The sequence below is a fragment of the Myxocyprinus asiaticus genome, chromosome 41, assembly GCF_019703515.2.
Source record: "Myxocyprinus asiaticus isolate MX2 ecotype Aquarium Trade chromosome 41, UBuf_Myxa_2, whole genome shotgun sequence".
NCBI classification, from domain to species: Eukaryota; Metazoa; Chordata; class Actinopteri; order Cypriniformes; family Catostomidae; genus Myxocyprinus; species Myxocyprinus asiaticus.
Genome location: NC_059384.1, coordinates 25090242 through 25111140, shown reverse-complemented (window position 1 = coordinate 25111140; position 20899 = coordinate 25090242). Strand labels below are relative to the sequence as shown.

Below are 20899 nucleotides of genomic sequence, written 5' to 3'. Positions count from 1 at the left end.
ATTACTACACAACAATGCTGGTCACATAAAACAACGACTTTAAGAAGCCTTAGTAAACTAGTATCATTAGTAATGGACTGACGAGGATGCAGAGTAAGTGGTAGCCTAATACTACAATGGCTAAGTCCTAATCAGATAGGACTACTGGGCAAACATCATGCCACATAATTAATATTCATGAGCAAAGGCAGTAAGTTTTACATTGTTTTATGTTTTAGATTGTCCCTACCTTGGGCCTGTCTCAAGAAACCAGCAGAATACTAGTGGATTACTCCACAAGTATTGCAGAGCTCTACTTATATACAGTACCCTACAAATTTCCTTTCAAATCAGAAGAAAATAGGCCAAAAAGGACCACAGTGAAATCTGAAATGTGTTTTTCACATGGAATGTATCTTTATCTCCAGTTCTTTCAACAGATTGATGGTTGAAGCTTCATCCCAGACTGCTGTGAGTGGAGAGGCGTATATTAGTTTTTAATGAAAAACTTTATTTCTTTCTTTTTGTCACAGTGCTGCTTTGCATAATGTTGGAAAATTTTACTGTAGCTCTTTATTGCCGCTTTTACTTTTAGGTAACAGAGCACATCTAAGACAATGTAGATGTAAAAAAACTCACATTTTTATGTTGTCACATCACATTTACTCTTACCATTGGACCAGGCAGTCCAGGAGGTCCTTGTTCTCCCTTCTCCCCCTGCTCTCCCTTTAAAAAAATATATGCAAAGTTGAATGTCATAAATGGTTCTTATAACAACTTACAATTCACAATCAGCCCTTTTTAGTTCTGATTTTTTATGTGAAATATAAGTTTCAATTAACTGTCAAAAAGTCTTTCTTTAATGTATTGATTTGAATAATACCAGGACGAATCTCACAAAAATATGTCCAGGTCACATTTTACACCAAAATCAAAAGACAAAAAAAAAAAAATAAATAAATAAATAAATAAGAAATTGTATTTATACAATAAATATTAACAGACAACATATACAGTAATATACAACTATTGCTCGCTTAGCTATTCACAGCAACAGAAATTTTGATTAGGGGTGCCCAAACTTTTGCATGCCACTGTAAATAAAATGAAGCCAATAATAATAATAATAATAATAATAATAATAATAATATAAAGCAAAATAATAAAGCAAAATATAATTTTTTTAATATCTTTTTATTATTAGTTTAGGGTTCTTAACTGTTCTTTACAGGTTTCATTAGATTCTCCCACCAAGTACTTTTTTAATATATTTTTATTTTTACCTTTTTTCCTGGCAATCCAACGTTACCGATGTTTGGTCGTGATACACCCTAAAAAATTAAATAATAATAATAATATAAAGACACATTTTTAAACAAAAGTAAACCTTGCAATTTTTTTTTTTTTTTTTTTTTTTTTTTTTTTGTGGCACTAATTTATTTAGCTTTTCACTAAATAAAGCTTGATCTCTCTAGTCTGAATACACAATGAATTATACAATTCCATGCAATGCCAGTGTGCACTAAAAGTCAATTGCCAGCCCATTCTCTATTCTTCTGTGTGCTCTCTTTATATCAGGCCTGCTACATGCTTGTGTCATACACTGACTATGCTTATAAAGGGAACCATTGAGCCATCTAGAAAACGAAGTGGCAGGTTGTGCATGCCTGGCACAGAGGTTGGAAAGTGGCTCCAGTTATTTTAAGTCTTACCATGGGTCCTGGTGGGCCTGGTTTCCCTGGCAACCCTTGTTCTCCCTGGTCACCCTGGAAAGATAAAATAGACTGAATATGCTTTACAATAGTAGAAAAGAAAGGCTTGTAGTCTGCTACCTGAATTACAACCAAAAACTGGTAATTATAATGCAAGACCCAGAATATCAAACTCCACCAATGTAGGGAGACGCTCTTTTCTTGCCAAATGTTTTGTTTCATCTACATTTAAAAATAGCTTCAAAAAGCATCTGCTCTGTTTCCAAAAATGATCACTTTGTGAGGAAGGGAGTGAATTGAAGTTGTAATTTAAGTTACTGTATGGGTAATTCTTATTAGGGGCAGTTTAGACTAAGTACTTTCAATCTTCAAAAAAAATTTCATCTATGTTAAATAATTTATCACATATCTTGGAATAAAGATCTGATCAAGGCCTTGATCAACCTTCAAGTGGATGTTGCTATAATGTGAGTGGTGTAAAGTTTTGATATTGTTTGCGATGGTAATGATGTGTGATGTGTGAAAACATGGAAATGTTTTCAGTTTTTGGAGAAAAAGCTGGATAAGTCTTGAACAATCAATTCAGAAAGGAGTCTATTAACTTTGGATTTATAAAAATAAGAAAGAAATTGGTTGTTTCTGAGTTACTGATTTTTAAACACTAATGACATTTTTTATCTTCAAACTCCCACTCTGCTACCCTGGGAGATATGTGCTCCCTATTTTTCATTTCCCTGAAAACCAAATATAAACTTTTGAAAAAACTCAATTGCTAAAGTCAGAACCACATTAAGGTGATAAGAACAAAGTGGTAAGTTCTTTAAAAAAGTGCAATTAATTGCACTTTTTTAAAATGTAATATAGCCTACAGTAGAGGGAAAGTTAAAAAGTCTGGGTGGGAGACAAGCCTAAAATAGAAAAGTATTTTTTGCTTAGAATCATCCAAGGGGACAAAAAGTACCCTAACTGAAGGACCACACTTTTTTTTATTCACTTGATTGACTCACTTTCCAACCCTTTAGTCCTGGATCCCCTTTCGGCCCTGGTAGACCTGCATCACCCTAAGAGACAAAACATTTAAAGAAAGCAGAGTTCTCCCCTTAGTAAGATAAAACTACATGCTTTGGGATAGTCTATCACACCATAAGAGTATCTCACCTTGTCTCCAGGTATGCCTGGGTCACCAGGCTCTCCTCTAATACCTTGGGGTCCCTTTATTGAGAAAATGTAGACATTTCAGAAGCCTTGTTTACACAAATTGGCCAAGGCCTGAAACGTACTCTATGCAAGTATGTGAATGCAAATGTTTCTTTAGCTATGCAAGCTGAAGTAAGTATGCACTGCATTCTCAGCCATTGCCATCAGGGGCACTATAAGGGCGTTAGTGTAAACTTTCTTCTTCTATGGTTACCTTTCTCTTTTAGGCCAAATATGGGAAGTATAGGGGTGTGTTCCATTCAGAAGTGATCATCCCTATGTCCTATTCCTTTTGAGGACTTTACCATCCACTGTGAGGGCTATGGGAGGCTAAAATGTGTGGGGCTCAAAAATAAGGGTCATTCGAAACTTACTTTAAGTAATTTTTATTGGAAATTCAGTTTGAAGCGATCTTACAGCATGACTATCATGATTGTTCTCCCTTCAAAGTGCCCTCCGGAGGCTGATTTATCCAGTTTGGAATGCAGGGTAGGTCTCTGCGAAACAATAATGGGAGTTTCCCAATCTGTGAGCATTTTCAAACCAGGATGGGTGTTTTTCAACTATCCAATAAAAGTAGGGAATCTCAATGTAGGCAAATCCTGTAAACCGGTTGAAAAATGCCTATCACGGTTTGAAAACACCCACTGATTGATTGGGAAATGCCCATTTTTGTTCTGCAGAGACACAAGTCTCCAATACGATCATGGCGGAACAGAGAGGAGAATATTGCTGAGCAAGTTAGTTAAAGTTAGTTTAACTGCAAAATGTATATTGCTAGCTGCCAGAGTAATAACACATCAGGTTATACAAATCCTGGAACATGAGTACTTTGGTTTGTTCTTGGCGCAATAATGCAAGAACGCATGTTAGGTATGTTCGACGGCATTGCATGCTTGCAATGCATTGGCCAAGATTCACATTTGCATTTGCGTACGTTTCTGTTTCTGGCCTAATGCATATTTGTGCTTGTTTCTGCTGAAATTTATTCTCTGGTTAAAATTCCAAAGACAACCATTCATTTTGACAATTGCTGACCAGACTAGTATCACATTTGGCTTATTGACAACAGACATCTCTTCAAATAAAGGGGTTTACTCACAGGCTTACCATCTGGGCCCGGCGGTCCTTCATTTCCTTTTTCACCACGAGAACCCTGTTGAGAAACCATCAGCTATCAGAATTTGGTTGTAAATTGCTTTCTTTAAATGGCTCTGTTTGTGACACTAGCAATTGAGAACTTAACTGACCCTTGGTCCTGGGGGTCCTGGTGGACCAGGTGGTCCTGGAGCAACTTCATTGCAGTCGCACTCCTCCTCAATGTCTTTAGCAGGCTCACGGTCCAGAGGGCACTGGAGAGGCAAGCAAAATTATTGTCATGTAACCCTATCAATCTTTCTGATATGACAGCTGATTTGTGAAAATAATAATCTCAACCAAACTTACCCTTTCATCATCCTGTAAAACAACAAAGAGAACAGTTAGTTTACCCAAAAATAAAAACAGAACTCTATATGCAGAGTAGTAGATACAGGTCCAGTCATTTTCCAGCTTGCACTGGGATGAAAATCAAAAGGCAATAGTGCCACAGTGACCACTCACGTTTTCAGCAGCTTTTGGTTCTAGAAGTTTTTCAACAACAAATACAGTGGCAAGAAATGTATTTAAACCCTTTGGAATGACCTGCATTTATGTATACATTTGTCGTAAAATCTGGTTTGCTCTTCATCTAAGTTACAATAATGAAAAAACACAATCTGTTTTAATTAATAACACACAAATTATTGTATTGTTCTTGTACATATTTAATTCATCATTCAAATGTCATTCAAACATTCACAGTGTAGGTTGGAAAACGTGTGTGAACCCCTAGGATAATGACGTCAACAAAAGCTAATTAGAGTCAGGAGTTGGCAAACCTGGCATCCAGTTAATGAAACGAGTTTGGAGGTGTAGGTTAGACCTATTTGACTTATAAAGAGCACTTCACTGTGTAAAGCGCTTTGAGTGTAGTGTCAGAAAAGCACTATATAAATGTAACGTTCATTAATTCATTCATTCATGCCTCGAAAAAAGAGATCTCAGAAGACCTACGATCAAGAATTGTTGCTTTGCATAAAGCTGGAAAGGGTTAAAAAGTTAGCTCAAAGAGCCTGGATATTCATCTGTCCACATATAGACAAATTGTCTATAAATGGAGATGATTTAGTACTGTGGCTATTCTCCCTAGAAGTGGCTGTCCAGCCAAGATGACTCGAAGGGCACACCAGAGAATGCTCAATGAGGTAAAAAAAAAAGAACCCTAGTGCGACAGCTAAAGTCTTGAAGGAATCATTTTAACTGGTTAGTATCTCTGTTCATGTGTCTACTATACGGAAAACATTAAACAGTGTGCATACTTTTTTCTTGCCACTGTAGTTGTAAGCTAATTTGGAGCTTCAGTGGTACACTACTACTACTTGATGAGGGAATGAATTACTCATGCCATGAAGCATTATGAAGTATATACCACTGGGTAACAACCTCAGGGCTTATTGTAGTTCTGTCTTGAAAGGTTTATACATTATAGCTAAAAATCTATATCCTTATGGAGAAAATGAATGTGATTTTTACTTCCGGAACCTGACAGTTGTGCTCTATTATCAGTTGACATTTTTATCTATATAGATGTAAAAAAATGAGCAGTATATCTGGGCAATTTGAGATGTTCCACACCACAGCCTGTCAAATCACTGCAACGTGGCATTACTGTCACTTACCACAGAGTAGATTTCACATGCTGTCTCTCTCTCATTTTGCTGAGGGTCACAGTAAAGTCGCAATTTCTGGATTTCTGCCTGCAGGAAAAAAATACATTCAGGCTTCTGTAAACATAGTAGTGTTGGGTTCGAGTCCACCTTAGTGGAGTCCAAGTCCGAGTCCAAAAGGTGCAGAGTCGGACTCAAGACTGAATCCATAACAGGCCGAGTCTGAGTCGAGTCCGAGTCCGAATGAATCTGTTCATTAATCTGAATTAAAATTTTAACCGTAAACTCAACATCAATATTTTAAGCTTATTTTAACCTTCACCAATAAGAAAAACAATTTGTCAATATAAATGCAACAAAAACACCTCTTCTGCATTTCATATTCACATTTTATGATTAGCATCCTGCTGAAAAAAAATCAAATTGGATTCAGAATGAAAGCATGAAGTCAAAACTGTCCTTCAACACACTTATTGTTAATTTCTGTTGACTTTTCAATTATTTGTTGATTTTTCCCCTCCGCTCAAACATAGACTAAAGAAAGTGAAAGCTGCATTAGTCATTACAACCAGAGATATTATTATTTTGAATTGTATTTATTTTTTATTTTATTTTTTTTTTATTCATTTTCAATTTGTCCATTCAATTTAGTTTAGTTTTATCTAAAATTATGGGTGAAATACATTTAATGTAATTAATTAAATACATTTAATGTGTTTAATACATTTAATAAATAGTAATATTAAAACGTTTAATTATGCCCATAAAATAAAACAGAAAATAAAAACAGAAAAGATCAGATACCATTTGAAATGTGTTTCTGTTCTACTACACTTCACACTTTTCAGTCCTCCTGCTGTGTCTTGGTATAGCCTACTTCCCTAAAGTTAAGATAATTTTTTTTTATGACAAACTCTTCTTGAGCTGACGTGTTGTTCTTTTCACATTATATTTAGTATGGATAATAAGTGAATAGAGACTTCTCCCCTCACTTGTGTTCTTCATTGTATTTTCTGACTTTTTTGCCATTGAAACGCAAGTGCCAGCTTTACAGTAACACACAGAGGTTGTGCTACAAATATGTGATGGACTGAGTTGTACAATTTCCATCATGGTCTATTTCATCCGTCATATTAGTTTAAATATCCCTAATATGTAGCATAATTGATTTTGTCTCGATATAGTCAACATTTTCAGGTAGGAATGGCTTTGCGTAGTAATGTGAGTCTGATAAAACATTTGTTCTATTTAATAATTTGAAAAAAAAATCCAGAGTCCGAAAGGCTCGAGTCTGAGTCAAGTCCGAGTAAAAATGCATCTGAGTCCGTGACAGGTCCAAGTCCAGTAAAACTGGACTCGGGACTCGGACTTGAACTCGAGCACCCCAACTCTAAAACATAGCAAACATACAGGTGATACTGAACTATTATGTCAATCACCATTTTGTTATGTTAGTTTATTTAGTTAATAGCAGCATGCATCTAGAAACTATCTGGGTTGTATCATAAAAATAGTCACAAAAATGATCATGGTCATCCATACTGTAGTTTACTTTGGCTTGCAGTTCTGGTCAATTATACCATACAGCTACTAGAAGCTACTTACAGGAAGTGTAGCGTCAGAGCCAAAACTTTTGGAAATCTGAGTCTTCCCGTTGATGTAGATGGGCACAACAGTCTCCAGAGCCTCATCTTGGATCTGCTGGTCATCCAGGAAAAAGGTGACATGTTTGGGCTTAACCAGAACCTTCAATTGGTGCCAACTTCCATCAAAGAGACTCTGGAAAAGAAATTGGAAGGAAATCCCAAAATAAAAAAGTGGTCCATAGTACAGTGAAAAATAAATTGATGTTTGTGCTGATTTGAGCAATTATAAAGATAACTATAAAATGAAGAGTTCCTGTCCTGGATGCTGATTGGTCAATACAGCACATCAGCCACACTATAATCCACAATATAAGGTGCAATTTTTCACTTATACAGAATGTAAGTTTATATTATTTGTATTAAGCCAGGAGGTCATTCTGTGATGTTTAATCCTCTTTTGGTCCTCTATTGCAAAGTTATTTCAGTGCTATATTTCAATATTAATGTGTTGTATACCTCAGAGCTTATATTCAACTATTGTAAACTAATGACCCACCTTTTTGATGTTTGCTTTATGCAAATTAATTAAAGGAGTCATGTAAACACATAATGTTTACGTCTTGTGGCTATACTTTTGAAACAGTGTGTCTTTCAATGTTTATGGACTGGCCCCATTTACATTACTTCCATTGTAAGGACCATTGTAAATAAATGAGGTACGAGTTGAAAATATTTTTAATCGACAAATGCTGTTGATTGAGTTTAACTTGTGTTGAACCCAGAATATTCCTTTCATTATTTGTTCAATACAATGCATAAATAAATTAATTTGCCATTGTCCTTTGTTTATTGGTTTTGGTTTGATTTCTACTGTATTCTTTTCAGACTTAAATGCGTGACAAGTCCTAATAATGACCGCCCAAGTCGGACATAGCAGGTTCCCAGGTGTACTTGAAGGTAGCAATATTCACAACATATCATGGCCTCTTATGCCTTATGCAAGACTAGACTAAACAAGACTAGACTAGAGATATGCATTGTAGGAGAATCAAGTTCTGAATTGCTTATGGAAGTATTTTAATTTGGGATATAAATGGAGAGTGAGACAATTTTCCAAAACAAGCTTTTCAACTTGAATGAAGGGCTATGATGGAAGAAATTACTTTCTAAAACTCCAGGCAAGACTGCATAATGCAAGAGGCATGCTGCAAAACCACTTGAAGAATAAAAGAAGACAAGGAGCAGGTACACAATGATAATTGCTGGAACTCTGAGAAGATACAAATATCTCTAAGATTTTGGTCATTTAAAATTAACAAGAAACAAAATCCCACAATTTAATGAATTCATATTAATTCAATAAACTTTTTATTCGCAAGCAACAGCAGTGTGTGGGATTTTGTTTCTTGTTTACTTATCTCAGTTGTTTTTTTCTACGCACCTGCTGATAATTTATCAGGTGTGCGGTGGTGTTTTTTTCTTTTTTGGTCATTTAAAAATAGAAGTGAAGAGCTTTAGTGGAAAAAGTGTCAAGGGATTTTGGACAGGAAATTGCAGCTACTACAAAAACATTAACACAAGTCCAAGTTTTCAAAGGAAATGTCTCATTAAGCAGCTAATTTCTACATGCTGTACTCCAAAACTGGTGTGTAGTTTAAAAAAGGAAACGTCTCTTTAAGGAGATGGCAAAATGCTTTCACAAACTTTCTTACTTTTACTTATGTCAGTATAACTACACTAAAGTGCCACTGAAGTTGTACACTTGCAGTTGTAGGGTTAAAGGGGGCTAGCTGTCACATGGATACATTTAGGCAACTGTCAACTACATAATGAAGATAGATTTTAACCAAAAGGTTAAACTGTGCGCTCAGAACAAGGGTATTTTCATGTCAGGTTGGGGCAAATTGTCACATGTGCTTTTATAAAATGCTATTAATATTAATAATTATCATATTTGTTGGCCAAAACAATGGTTTGATATATATATATATATATATATATATATATATATATATATATATATATATATATATATATATATACAGTATATATAGTACATTATGTTACCATGTTCGCTGTTCCAGTAATTGATCTAATTTTTATCATTGTTGTGGTGCTTACATATTGCTGAAAACCTATAATAGGCTGTTTAATGGTAGGTTCCATTGTGACCCATATAGTGTGACGAGATGCTCTGCTATAAGGGCATGTTTATATTGTTGCAAAAGGTCACAAAAACGTATTTTTCCTATACAATAACAGTGGAAATGTTCAATAGCTTTTATTAATATATACTTGAAACTATTTATATAAAAATTAACATAAAAATAAAATTTAAAAAAATAAAATGAAAATATAAACCTACCCAGAGAAATATGCACTGGAGTAAAAAGTTTGACAACTAGCCCCAGTCTCTCCAATAATATAAAACTGTTTTGATTCAAATAAGTTGCTGTTAGATTTTTGGACACTAACCTCAATGCCTTTTGCATCAAAAGTAATGATCTGTTCCTTATTAACCATGTTGGTGGTTGTGAAGCTGACAGACTTGTACTGTCCACTTAGTGTGACAGCTGCCTGAACCAGTCCATCTTTAGACAGCACTCTCCACAAGTCAAACTTTTCCCTTCTTGTAGGACCTTTCAACCTCAGAGTCGACACAAACACATAGGAGGGAGGAAGGCCTTCTGGAAAAATTTCCCTTTAAAAAAAAAAAAAAAAAAAAATATATATATATATATATATATATATATATATATATATATATATATATATATATATATATATATATATATATTGACAAAGAAAAAGTAAAAAAAAAAAAAAAGTGATGATTTTCTACTGACTGCCATATGTCCAATAATTACATATTTAATCACTATGCCTTTAAAATCTTTATAATTAACAAATAATTGTTGGATTTAAAACAAACCTTGTGTTTTCAGTAATGTCAATGCTCTTGTCTAGCAGGTAGGCTGTCTCTGACACTAATGAGCCTTGTATCTTCTTAGCCTTCTGATGAATTTTCATCCCCAACATCAGCTCAAAGCCTTTCTCATCACGTGAGGCCACAGGAATACGTGTGGGACATACTGATTCTGTGGGAGGACAAAAAATGTAATTTAAAGCTGAAGTGTGTAATCTCTATGCCACTAGCGTCACCAAACGGAATAATGAAATAATGATTGTTTCAAACAGGTTTCCCGGACAATCCCCCCATCTGCAATCTGGTCAAACAAACAGATAGCCCCACCCCAGAGCCAATGTTGCTATTTTAGGCTGGTCAGGATGCTTAAACAAACAGAGCCACAGGGTTTAAGACCCCAACGCACTCACGGTGAAGTTCTTCGCTCAGAGCTAGAAAGAAGGTCGAAACAGCTAAGCAGTGGTTTTCTGTTTGCAAACAACTGTACACCACCCACCTTGCTGGGGCCATCGTTTAAAAGAGCATTTAAATATAAGAGGCTCCCTGTCCTCACAACAGACTACATGTAAAACATTAACCAATGTGTCATTAAAATGTGTTGTCAGTTACTAAATGCCTCATTCAATGAACAGAATCCGCATGAGATCAGTAAAAGAAGCTGTTTAACCGCTCAGTGATTATTGAAAGTAATATACAGTCTGTAGTAGATAATGGCTGTTTCTCAATGCAGAAAACTAATAGAATGGACTTGCGTCTTACTCTATGAAAACCAGTCTTGTCAAGCCACCTTGGAAGAATGAATTTGGAAGGACAAGAGGACGTAGAACGCATCTATTGAGAGCTTTAGATGTGCTGCGGTTTTGCAGTACTTGTGACACGTTAAAAGAATACAGTCTGTAAACACTTGTTTCCTCCATGTGTTAATTACTATATTAAAATGATGCACAACAAAACAACAAATGTTGACGGAGTATATAGAATCTCACAAGCTGTTAGACTTTTGCAAGCTTATGGGGGAGACTCTTGAGGGAAAACACAATGATAAATATCCTTTGTCTGCCACCATAGTACCAGGTACTTGATATCGTTAATACTCGGCCTGATCAAGAACACATTCGGATAATTTTATGCATTCTCGATATTTGCATTCTTGAGTATTGGAATTGAACTTCGGCAGTGGATGATGACATTGAACGAGTCCACGAGAACGTAAAAACACAAAAGAACGCACATTGAGAAACAGCCAATGTGTTTTTGTTATGTTTAAATTCTGCATTCATTGTGCTAATGCTAACACTGACATGCTATGCTACTCATAATATGCATTGGTTACCCTCTGTTGTTGTATCTTATGAGGAATTTTGAGAAAAAATCCATGAAGAAGGTAATTTTTTTTTTATATACTTGTTTTAAGTTAACGACATCGATACTACTGCAAAGATTGGTTCATAAAAGGGTTGCAGCTTTGCACTCCAGTTTGTTCATGCTGACTGATCTTGACTGAGTAAAGAATTTTACCAGAAAAAGATGTTGGCATCAGAGTTTAATTGCCAGCACAATGTTTTCCCAAAAGTTAGCACTGGCAAGCTGTTTCGAACCACTGCAACGACTCAAAAACACTTTCTCTTTTTGGCCAGATTTTGGTCAAAATGACGTCACACCCATTCTTTCCTTGATTTTGCTAGAAGTATATTGGCACCTATAAATGTTTCGGGAAATCAACCTACAAATAGCTTTCTTATAGTTGTCTCTGCATATTAAACTGGAATGGGAGAAAGTAATTTAACTTTATCGGAATTGTCATTTCAAATTCAACCATACAGCATAATTTTGCAGAATGAGCTACTGGATTTTGTTGATCACTTAGTTTCTATTTATGCAGCATAACCCCAGGTAATCCTGCATGCTGTGAACTCTCAGTGGTCTAAAATCCCACTCCTCATACCTGTATATATACTGTACGAAAAGAAAAATATTCTAAAAAATAAAATAACAACTTGTTTTCTGAATTTTGCATCTCTGACACATAATTGACTATATTTGTAGCTACTTTGTGTAATAGAAAGTGTACTCCTGCCATTGCTGACATAATAACATACAATGGCTGGTACTAGGCATATAACATCTGGTTCTGTTACCACTACCCTAGTGCTCCTCCCTACAATGGTTTCATGTCACTGGTTTGGCCCATGATCTCTGTGGTTTTCCTTCTCACTGGCCATGAATGGAGTGTGGTAGTTTGTTGGGTTCCATTAACAAGGAGCCCAGGAGAGGGATGGTGATGCCAAAAAATTGGTTTAATGTGGTTAATGTTTATGGGGTAGCTCACACGAATGCACATCTTACCCTCGCACAGCTTCTGCTCCATGGAGTCACGAATGCGGTCGATGTTGGTGTAGTCCTCTGCGTAAAGCAGATAATCACCTGCCGGCTTGTTGGCGATGGTCACCAGCTCTGATGTGGTGATCTCTGTACCTACTCCCACTGCAAAGACTTTAATCCCTTGCGCCCGGGCCTCCACGCTAGCGTCCACCACATCGTCCTGTGACTTTCCATCTGTCACCACCACAGCAATTCGGTTCTTTACCTCACTACGTTGCGAAGACGCAAAGACATGGTCCACAGCAAACTTGATGGCACGGCCAGTCTGCGTGTTGCCACCTAGATAGTTGATAACTTCAATGGCTTTAATGAGATCTTGAGTAGTCTTGTGGAGACCAAGAGGGATCTCCAACCTGGGGGTATCACTGTACTGTACTACACCCACTTGCGAGTAGTGTGAGCTCACATCGAAGCCACTGGTGACATTGACCAGCCAGCGCTTGGCTGTTTCAAAGTCCTCATCTCCAACGCTCCAAGAGCCATCAATGATGTAGACCAGGTCATTAACAGCTGTACTGCAGCCTGCACAATGGGGTAGAGAAGCCAACTTCGACCAAATACTGTATAGAGAGTGATATTTATCAATTGCCTTAAGAGCCCTGAACTATTTTTTTACATTAACACTCTGTTCCAAAACCTAGTGAGCTGCCTTGCTCTCCACTGCCTGTATAGGCCGGTTTATGCTTCCACATCGAATGGTATGGGCTTGGCGTAGCTGGTGCAACCTCCTGCATAGCCTGACATGCACCTCTCCAAAAATGAAACAACATGTCATGTCTACGCAGACCAAAACAACTGTGGTTATCTAAGCTTTTTCTCCAAGACAATTGTATGATTTATACCTTATATCACATTGTATTTGAGCTCATTTTAATCGGGAGCATCTGTTGTATTTATATTCTGTTTATGTTTTATGAAGTTACAAGTGCAACAAAAAGCCATATCTGTTTAGAACTTAAAAACTCTGCATGCTTTCTTGGTCTTTACGCGATATATACAGTATTTGGTCTGTGAGTGAAACAATAAGCATGTTATATTCTCATCGTTGAGACCTTTCTGATCTGTATGATGTTTTTGACCATATGTTTGACAGTTTGAACAGTAAATAATCAAATTTCATAATTTATGAAAGCATAACACTTGTAATTTGTCAGTTAATTCATAAGCACTCCTTAAGGGTTGGTATTACCTATATCCATTGTAAAGTTCAGCTTCTATGCTTTAAAACTACTCCCATTTTGTGTTGGTTATGTAAGTAGTTATTAATTAATTTAGTTTTTCAGCACAGAAGGTCAAAATGTTGTAAAAAAATTATTTTTATTATTATTAATTATTTATGCGACTCGAGCAAGCATACATGCATAATTTGTTTTTTCTCTGCATGGCAGACAGCATGTATGATAATAATAATAGTTAAATGTCAACATGCTCACATAATTAGATTAGCTTGATTTTAATACTACAATAATTTAATAAATAATATTTATTAAATGTATAGTTATATCAGAAATTAAGGCATTTTCTCTACATATACTGTACACACAAAAATACACTGGTATTTTGGCTGTGTGGTTGCACAACGATGCAGACACACCAGCGCAGAGCTATAAATGCAAACAACGCCATAAGTTTGATGCATAATTATATATCGGCTTTTAGGCAGCATCCTAACTGAAAATTAAACCAAATAAGTGACCGATATGGAATGCTCTATATACAGTTGTGCTCAAAAGTTTGCATAACCTGGCAGAAATTGTGAAATTTTGGCATTGATTTTGAAAATATGACTGATCATGCAAAAAAACTGTCTTTTATTTAAGGATAGTGATCATGTGAAGCCTTTTATCATCACATAGTTGTTTGGCTCCTTTTTAAATCATAATGATAACAGAAATCACCCAAATGGCCCTGATCAAAAGTTTACATACCCTTGAATATTTGGCCTTGTTACAGACACACAAGGTGACACACAGGTTTAAATGGCAATTACATTTAATTTTCCACACCTGTGGCTTTTTAAATTGCAATTAGTGCCTGTGGATAAATAGTCAATGAGTTTGTTAGCTCTCACGTGGATGCACTGAGCAGGCTAGATACTGAGCCATGGGGAGCAGAAAATTACTGTCAAAAGACCTGCGTAACAAGGTAATGGAACTTTATAAAGATGGAAAAGGATATAAAAAGATATCCAAATCCTTGAAGATGCCAGTCAGTTCAATCACTTATTAAGAAGTGGAAAATTCGGGGATCTCTTGTAACCAAGCCAAGGTCAGGTAGACCAAGAAAGATTTCAGCCACAACTGCCAGAAGAATTGTTTAGGATACAAAGAAAAACCCACAGGTAACCTCTGGAGAAATACAGACTGCTCTGGAAAAAGACAGTGTGGTTGTTTCAAGGAGCATAATACGACGATACTTGAACAAAAATGAGCTGCATGGTCGAGTTGCCAGAAAGAAGCCTTTACTGCGCCAATGCCACAAAAAAGCCCAGTTACAATATGCCTGACAACACATTGACATGCCTCACAGCTTCTGGCACACTGTAATTTGGAGTGAAGAGACCATAAGCAACCATAAGCGCTATGTTTGGAGAGGGGTCAACAAGGCCTAGAGTGAAAAGAATACCATCCCTACTGTGAAGCATGGTGGTGGCTCACTGATGTTTTGGGGGTGTGTGAGCTCTAAAGGCACAGGGAATCTTGTGAAAATTGATGGCAAGATGAATGCAGCATGTTATCAGAAAATACTGGCAGACAATTTGCATTCTTCTGCACAAAAGCTGCGCATGGGACGCTCTTGGACATTCCAGCACGACAATGATCCTAAGCACAAGGCCAAGTTGACCCTCCAGTGGTTACAGCAGAAAAAGGTGAAGGTTCTGGAGTGGCCATCACAGTTCCTGACCTTAATATCATCGAGCCACTCTGGGGAGATCTCAAATGTGCGGTTCATGCAAGATGACCAAAGACTTTGCATGACCTGGAGGCATTTTGCCAAGACGAATGGGCAGCTATACCACCTGCAAGAATTTGGGGCCTCATAGACAACTATTACAAAAGACTGCACGCTGTCATTGATGCTAAAGGGGGCAATACACAGTATTAAGAACTAAGGGTATGCAGACTTTTGAACAGGGGTCATTTCATTTTTTTTCTCTGTTGCTATGTTTTGTTTTATGATTGTGCCATTCTGTTATAACCTACAGTTGAATATGAATCCCATAAGAAATAAAAGAAATGTGTTTGTGTTTTCTTTAAAAATGGTACATATATTACCAATTCTCCAAGGTTATGCAAACTTTTGAGCACAACTGTAGGTAGCAACTTATAGGAACGCAAAATGTACAGGAGACTCGACTCAACTGATTTCAATAGAGTTTTGTGTTAGCATGTTGCTAAGCTAACAACGTTACACTCAAATTAGCATAAAAATATAAAGCACACACAAGTATTACTTATCAACACTTTTTGGTATAGAATTCATTTCTCTCAACTCGTCCAGCTTCTTGGGTTGATTTTTTCACAGAGCATGTCGCAATGCATTATTGGATTGCTTTCGTCATGAAGAGTAGATGCTATCTCAGAATTTGGCCCAAAACAGGTTTTTGGAACAGCCTTCACATTGGGAGATTGCCTAAGATTCCTTAAAATGCTCCCTACGTAGGCAACTCACAAGGATTTGGAGCTAAGTGAGACTTTACGATATATTTGTTGCTGGTTGTTGACAACAAAACAGAAACACAAAAGCAAAGTACTAGTCAAAGATAAGAAACTGCCAATACCAGCTCGAATATCATCTTCCTCTCCCGCTTGTGAATATACCAGGAAGAACAGTGCTGGTATGGACCTTGAAATCCACAACATTCTGAATTATGTTCCAGTCCTTTGTGTAAAATACCAATCTTCAGAGCCCTGGTAAATTAAGAAGATTAAAATATGTGTTGTGGATGCAAAGCAACATTGCAGTCTATAATTATTGTAAATGTATGCTTATATAATTACAATAAGATGGCTGATTCATTTGATTATACCTCTGATGTGGCACAATCACTTAAGCTAATCAGATCAAGAGCATGCATTTGCACACAGTTGTCCACAGGGGTGTTAAGATAGCTCCACAGAAACAATCAAGCAATTACTTCAGAGATTAAACATCTACTGTGGAAATGGAATGGTAATGAAAATGCCTATTGCATGATATCATTACTGTATAGAGATAACAGAACACAAGTGAGGCATTTGTAGGGCTTTACTGGCTGTTTAGATCAGTGTTACTATCAGAAATAATTAATAATTATTTCTGTAGTTATTAATTAATATTTAAATTAATCAATTGAATCTAACTCATTAAAACCTCATATGGGGCTCCAGTAAATGTAGTGTGCTACGTTTAGGAGCAAGTTTGGTTATTAGCAATAATTAATAATTATCAAAGTTAGTTATTAATTATTAAAATCAATAGAACATTGATGAGAATCAATGTTAGCTTTTTTAAATCCTTTAAATCAACAGTTATCAAAGATAATCGTTAATTGTTAACATCGATGAAACATTAATTAAAATTAACACTAGCTTATTGATCATTCAAATTCAATCATCAAAGATAATTATCAATTATCAAAAATCAATAGAATATTAATAAGGATTAACATTGACGGGGCACCACCCTGGAATCAGGGACTAATAAACAAATATTAAAACAGTCTCAATATTAGATTGTTTTCTTAGGAAAATAGGCATCCGAAGAATATCGATTTTCGGGAAAAAAAACAATGAATGAAGGTTTGAATCCGAGCACTTACATCCCGTCAGCATGATACAGGCATATGCAAAACAAACCAAAACACTTCTCTTTGTAATATAAACAAAAGTTTATTTATGCAGTAATATCAATTAATAATTAATACAGTGCAGTCAATAAACTTCCGACTTACAACTACAAACTAAACAGTGATATGATTAGATATGGAAATAAAAATAATCCTATAACACATAAGGTGTGTGTGTGTGTGTGTGGGTGTGTGATTAGTAAGAGAGAGAGAGAGAGAGAGAAGTGACAGCCCTAAAGCCGATTTCACGATCGTGGGAGAGAAAACAGCTGTCAGTTTATCACTCAGAGACGCAGTGGACGGCTCGTAAACAGTCCCGCGTTATTTGACTCTTTAATGGATGAACTCAGTTGCTGTCTCACCCGCGATGGTGAAATTGCACAACAATCCAATTTGGTTGGACCACAATACAGCAAAACAAATTTGTGATAATTAATATCCTGAGTATTAATAATGAGCGGACATGGCAGTCCGTAAACTGTACAAGCAAAAACCGTGAAACACAAGAATAGCACACTATAATATTCTATCTCTGCCCAGACGTAAACCTCTTACTTGTATCGCATGAGGACACAGGTAGAATGTGTTTTCCTCCGTCCTTTAACTCTGACCCGTTTCCTTGAGGCTCGGGTGATGACGGGAGGCCGTTTCCTCGCTCTGTCAGCGGGCGGTACGGCTGTTGATTCTCGGCGGGCTGGCGGAGAACTCAAAAATGTCAACTTGATTGAAGATGGAAGAGAAATCTTTAATCTCTTCACTTCTGTAGGCAAACGGATGAAGATGCGAATTGCTCGGCGGTCTCCTTCGGATCCGTTAGAGTGTTCAGTTAAACACAGAGTAATCTCAACTCGTCCAGCGAGATGGAGATTGTATGGCCACAGTTTCAAGTCAGACGTTACTTCCTTGTGCCACGAGGTTGCATCTGAGAGCAGCAAAGAGCTGCATCTTCACACTGCAAACAAAGTCACTGGAAGCAAATCTCGAAAAAATTTCAGAGGTATTTCAACTCCTGATGATGTCATATTTGAGGGACATTCTGTTGTGTGCCTCATCCAATAGGAGTCGAGAGTTCGATCCTTTAGTGAGCAAGGCTTCATGGATTTGTAGTCTGTTTTGGACTCCCTTTGTTTGATTTTGGCGCGATTTTTATCAGTAAGATTTACGACTTGGAAGGTGGGGGCTTGAGTTATGTTTTTACGACTGTGTTAGGCCTGCCTTTGTCTTCTATCTGAATACATGAGGCCCAATACTTTCGACCCATGTTTCTTAAACGAACCTAGATACATTTCATAACTAAAGGGTTCTGTTAACAGTTTGAACAGGCCAACCCTGAGTACTTTGGTGCATCATCCACCACCTTTTTTTGTTATAGAAATAAATGATACCACAAATCATGCAGCTTTTTTTTTTTTCAAAGAAAATAAGTAATAATATTTTGAATAATAAAAAAATCTTGTTCTCTTTGCACTTGCTCATTCACATTGCTGACGTCTTTTGCTTATTTTAACTCAACCCTACCCAGACTTTTACATTCCTGCATGCTTAAGTTTATATGTCAACCAGATGCACCCTAAATAATATGCATAAAAATTATATAAATAAAACAACATGTGTCGGATATTTTTCTAACATTTCATTGGCAGAACAACAGACCCTCTTTAATTTTGCAGACTACGACATGGTCCCTTTAATTCAGCCTTATAAAAGTCTTCTTGGTAAGAGGGCCACTTTGCTTGGTACCATACGAAATGTGGTCTTATTTTCTCGCTTCGCTTTAGTGATGTCTGCGCACTTTTATTTAGCATAAAAATGCTGCCCAACAGACCACAGGCTGCAGTCAAGGAAAATAACAATGTAAGCAAAAAAAGCTGGTGCACACAACATAGCTATAAACAAACCATGTTGCCATTTACTAGTAGGCTTTTTCTGTTATATGATACAGCAGTGCACATGTTCTTCTACGGTGTGTGTGTGTGTGTGTGTGTGTGTGTCTGTGTGTGTGTGTGTGTGTGTGTGTGTGTGTCTGTGTGTGTGTGTGTGTGTGTGTGTGTGCGCACGCGCCAATCACATTTAAGGTTTTAGCTTTGTCTAATAACGCACAGAGGTTCAAGCATCACATAAACATCACACTTACTGTACACTGCATAGGTAAAGGTATGGGTACACCCCCTTCTAATTAACAGATTTGGATATTTCAGCTACACCTTTTACTAACAAGTGCATTAAATCAAGTATACAGCCATACAATCTCCTTAAACAGGTTGTACAAAGAGCTCAGTGACTACCAATGCTCTCATAGGATGCCACCAGTAAACGTTTCACAGTCTGGTGTGGGAGAACTCAACTGGCCTTCACAACGCCCAAACCTGAGCCCACTTGAACACCTTTTGGATGAATTGGAACGCTGACTATAACCCAGGCTCCATTGCTCAAAATCAGTGCTTGACCTCACCAATGCTCTTTTGTCTGTTCCAACATCTAGCAGAAAGCCTTCCCAGATAAGTAGAAGCTGTACAAAGGGAGGACCATATTATTGCCCATAGTTTTGTTAAATGTTCAACAAGCACATATGGGTTTAGTGTCCGGGTGTCTATATACTATTTTTGGCAGTGTAGTGTAGAAACAGATAAAATTTTAAGTCATTTTTTTACTATCAATTTCCACTTTCACATTCTTCTTCTTTTGTTTTTGGCAATTGTGCATATCACCACCTATAAGGCAGGGAGGAAAATGTATGGTAAAAAAAAAGACTTTAGTATCACCCACACATATCATATCACTTCTGAAGATTTGGATGTAACAGATGGAGTCTTATTGATTACTTTTATGCTGCCTTTATGTGCTTTTTGGAGCTTCACAACTTTGGTACCCATTCACTTGCATTGTGAGGACCTACAGAGCTGAAATATTGTTCTAATAATCTATGTTTGTGTTCTGCAGAAGAAATAAATTCATACACATCTGGGATGGCAGGAGGGTAAGTAAATGATGAGAGAATTTTCATTTTTGGGTGAACTATCCCTTTAATTGCATAGAAAGTTAGAATAGAAGTAGGAATGCTGATGTCAAACAACCTTTCTTAAATCCTTTCAGAAAACAAAAGTTGTACTATTGCACTAAATGTCCACTTTATAAGGGTTATTCTGAGGTAAAGCAAGCTTGACTAAGGCCATGGCATTGTCCATGGCAAACAGAACATAAAGAATCGGTCTTGCTCATGCATCTATAACCTGTGGTGAAGCGCTGTCCCATAAAACAATAATGAAATGGTAGAGGCATTGATGACATTTCTTACAAGGGGCATTGAGGACATTTGTGAAGCCTGGGAATTCTTCGTTTGACTCTGGCTTCAATAGCAATAACCATTATGACACAATGTGGTACTTGATGAACAGAACATGAGACAGTTAAAGAAACTTCACATGTAGGTGAGGAATGCTAATGCTAACTCTAGAAAAACATGTTTTTGTGGCAAGGTTTTATAGGGAGATTGAATTGAAAGGAAACCAGCAGAAATCCAGATTCCAAAGTTGAGGTCTTCT

General features: G+C 36.8%; 1 protein-coding gene across 1 annotated transcript in view; it reads right to left on the bottom strand.

The window, feature by feature from the left end:
* si:dkey-225n22.4 (collagen alpha-1(XXI) chain) overlaps positions 1-16392 on the bottom strand; it is a 63758-nt gene extending 47366 nt beyond the window's left edge. Inside the window, exons 1-14 of the mRNA XM_051682304.1 lie at positions 16311-16392; positions 12494-13051; positions 10154-10319; positions 9697-9922; positions 7241-7414; positions 5648-5725; positions 4335-4346; positions 4139-4240; positions 3991-4044; positions 2850-2903; positions 2699-2752; positions 1692-1745; positions 1263-1310; positions 652-705 (exon numbers count right to left, since the gene is read on the bottom strand). Coding sequence (XP_051538264.1) covers positions 652-705; positions 1263-1310; positions 1692-1745; positions 2699-2752; positions 2850-2903; positions 3991-4044; positions 4139-4240; positions 4335-4346; positions 5648-5725; positions 7241-7414; positions 9697-9922; positions 10154-10319; positions 12494-13051; positions 16311-16392 — 1716 coding nt within the window. The remainder of the gene's footprint in view (positions 1-651; positions 706-1262; positions 1311-1691; positions 1746-2698; positions 2753-2849; positions 2904-3990; positions 4045-4138; positions 4241-4334; positions 4347-5647; positions 5726-7240; positions 7415-9696; positions 9923-10153; positions 10320-12493; positions 13052-16310) is intronic.
* Between the last annotated feature and the right edge of the window lie 4507 nt (positions 16393-20899).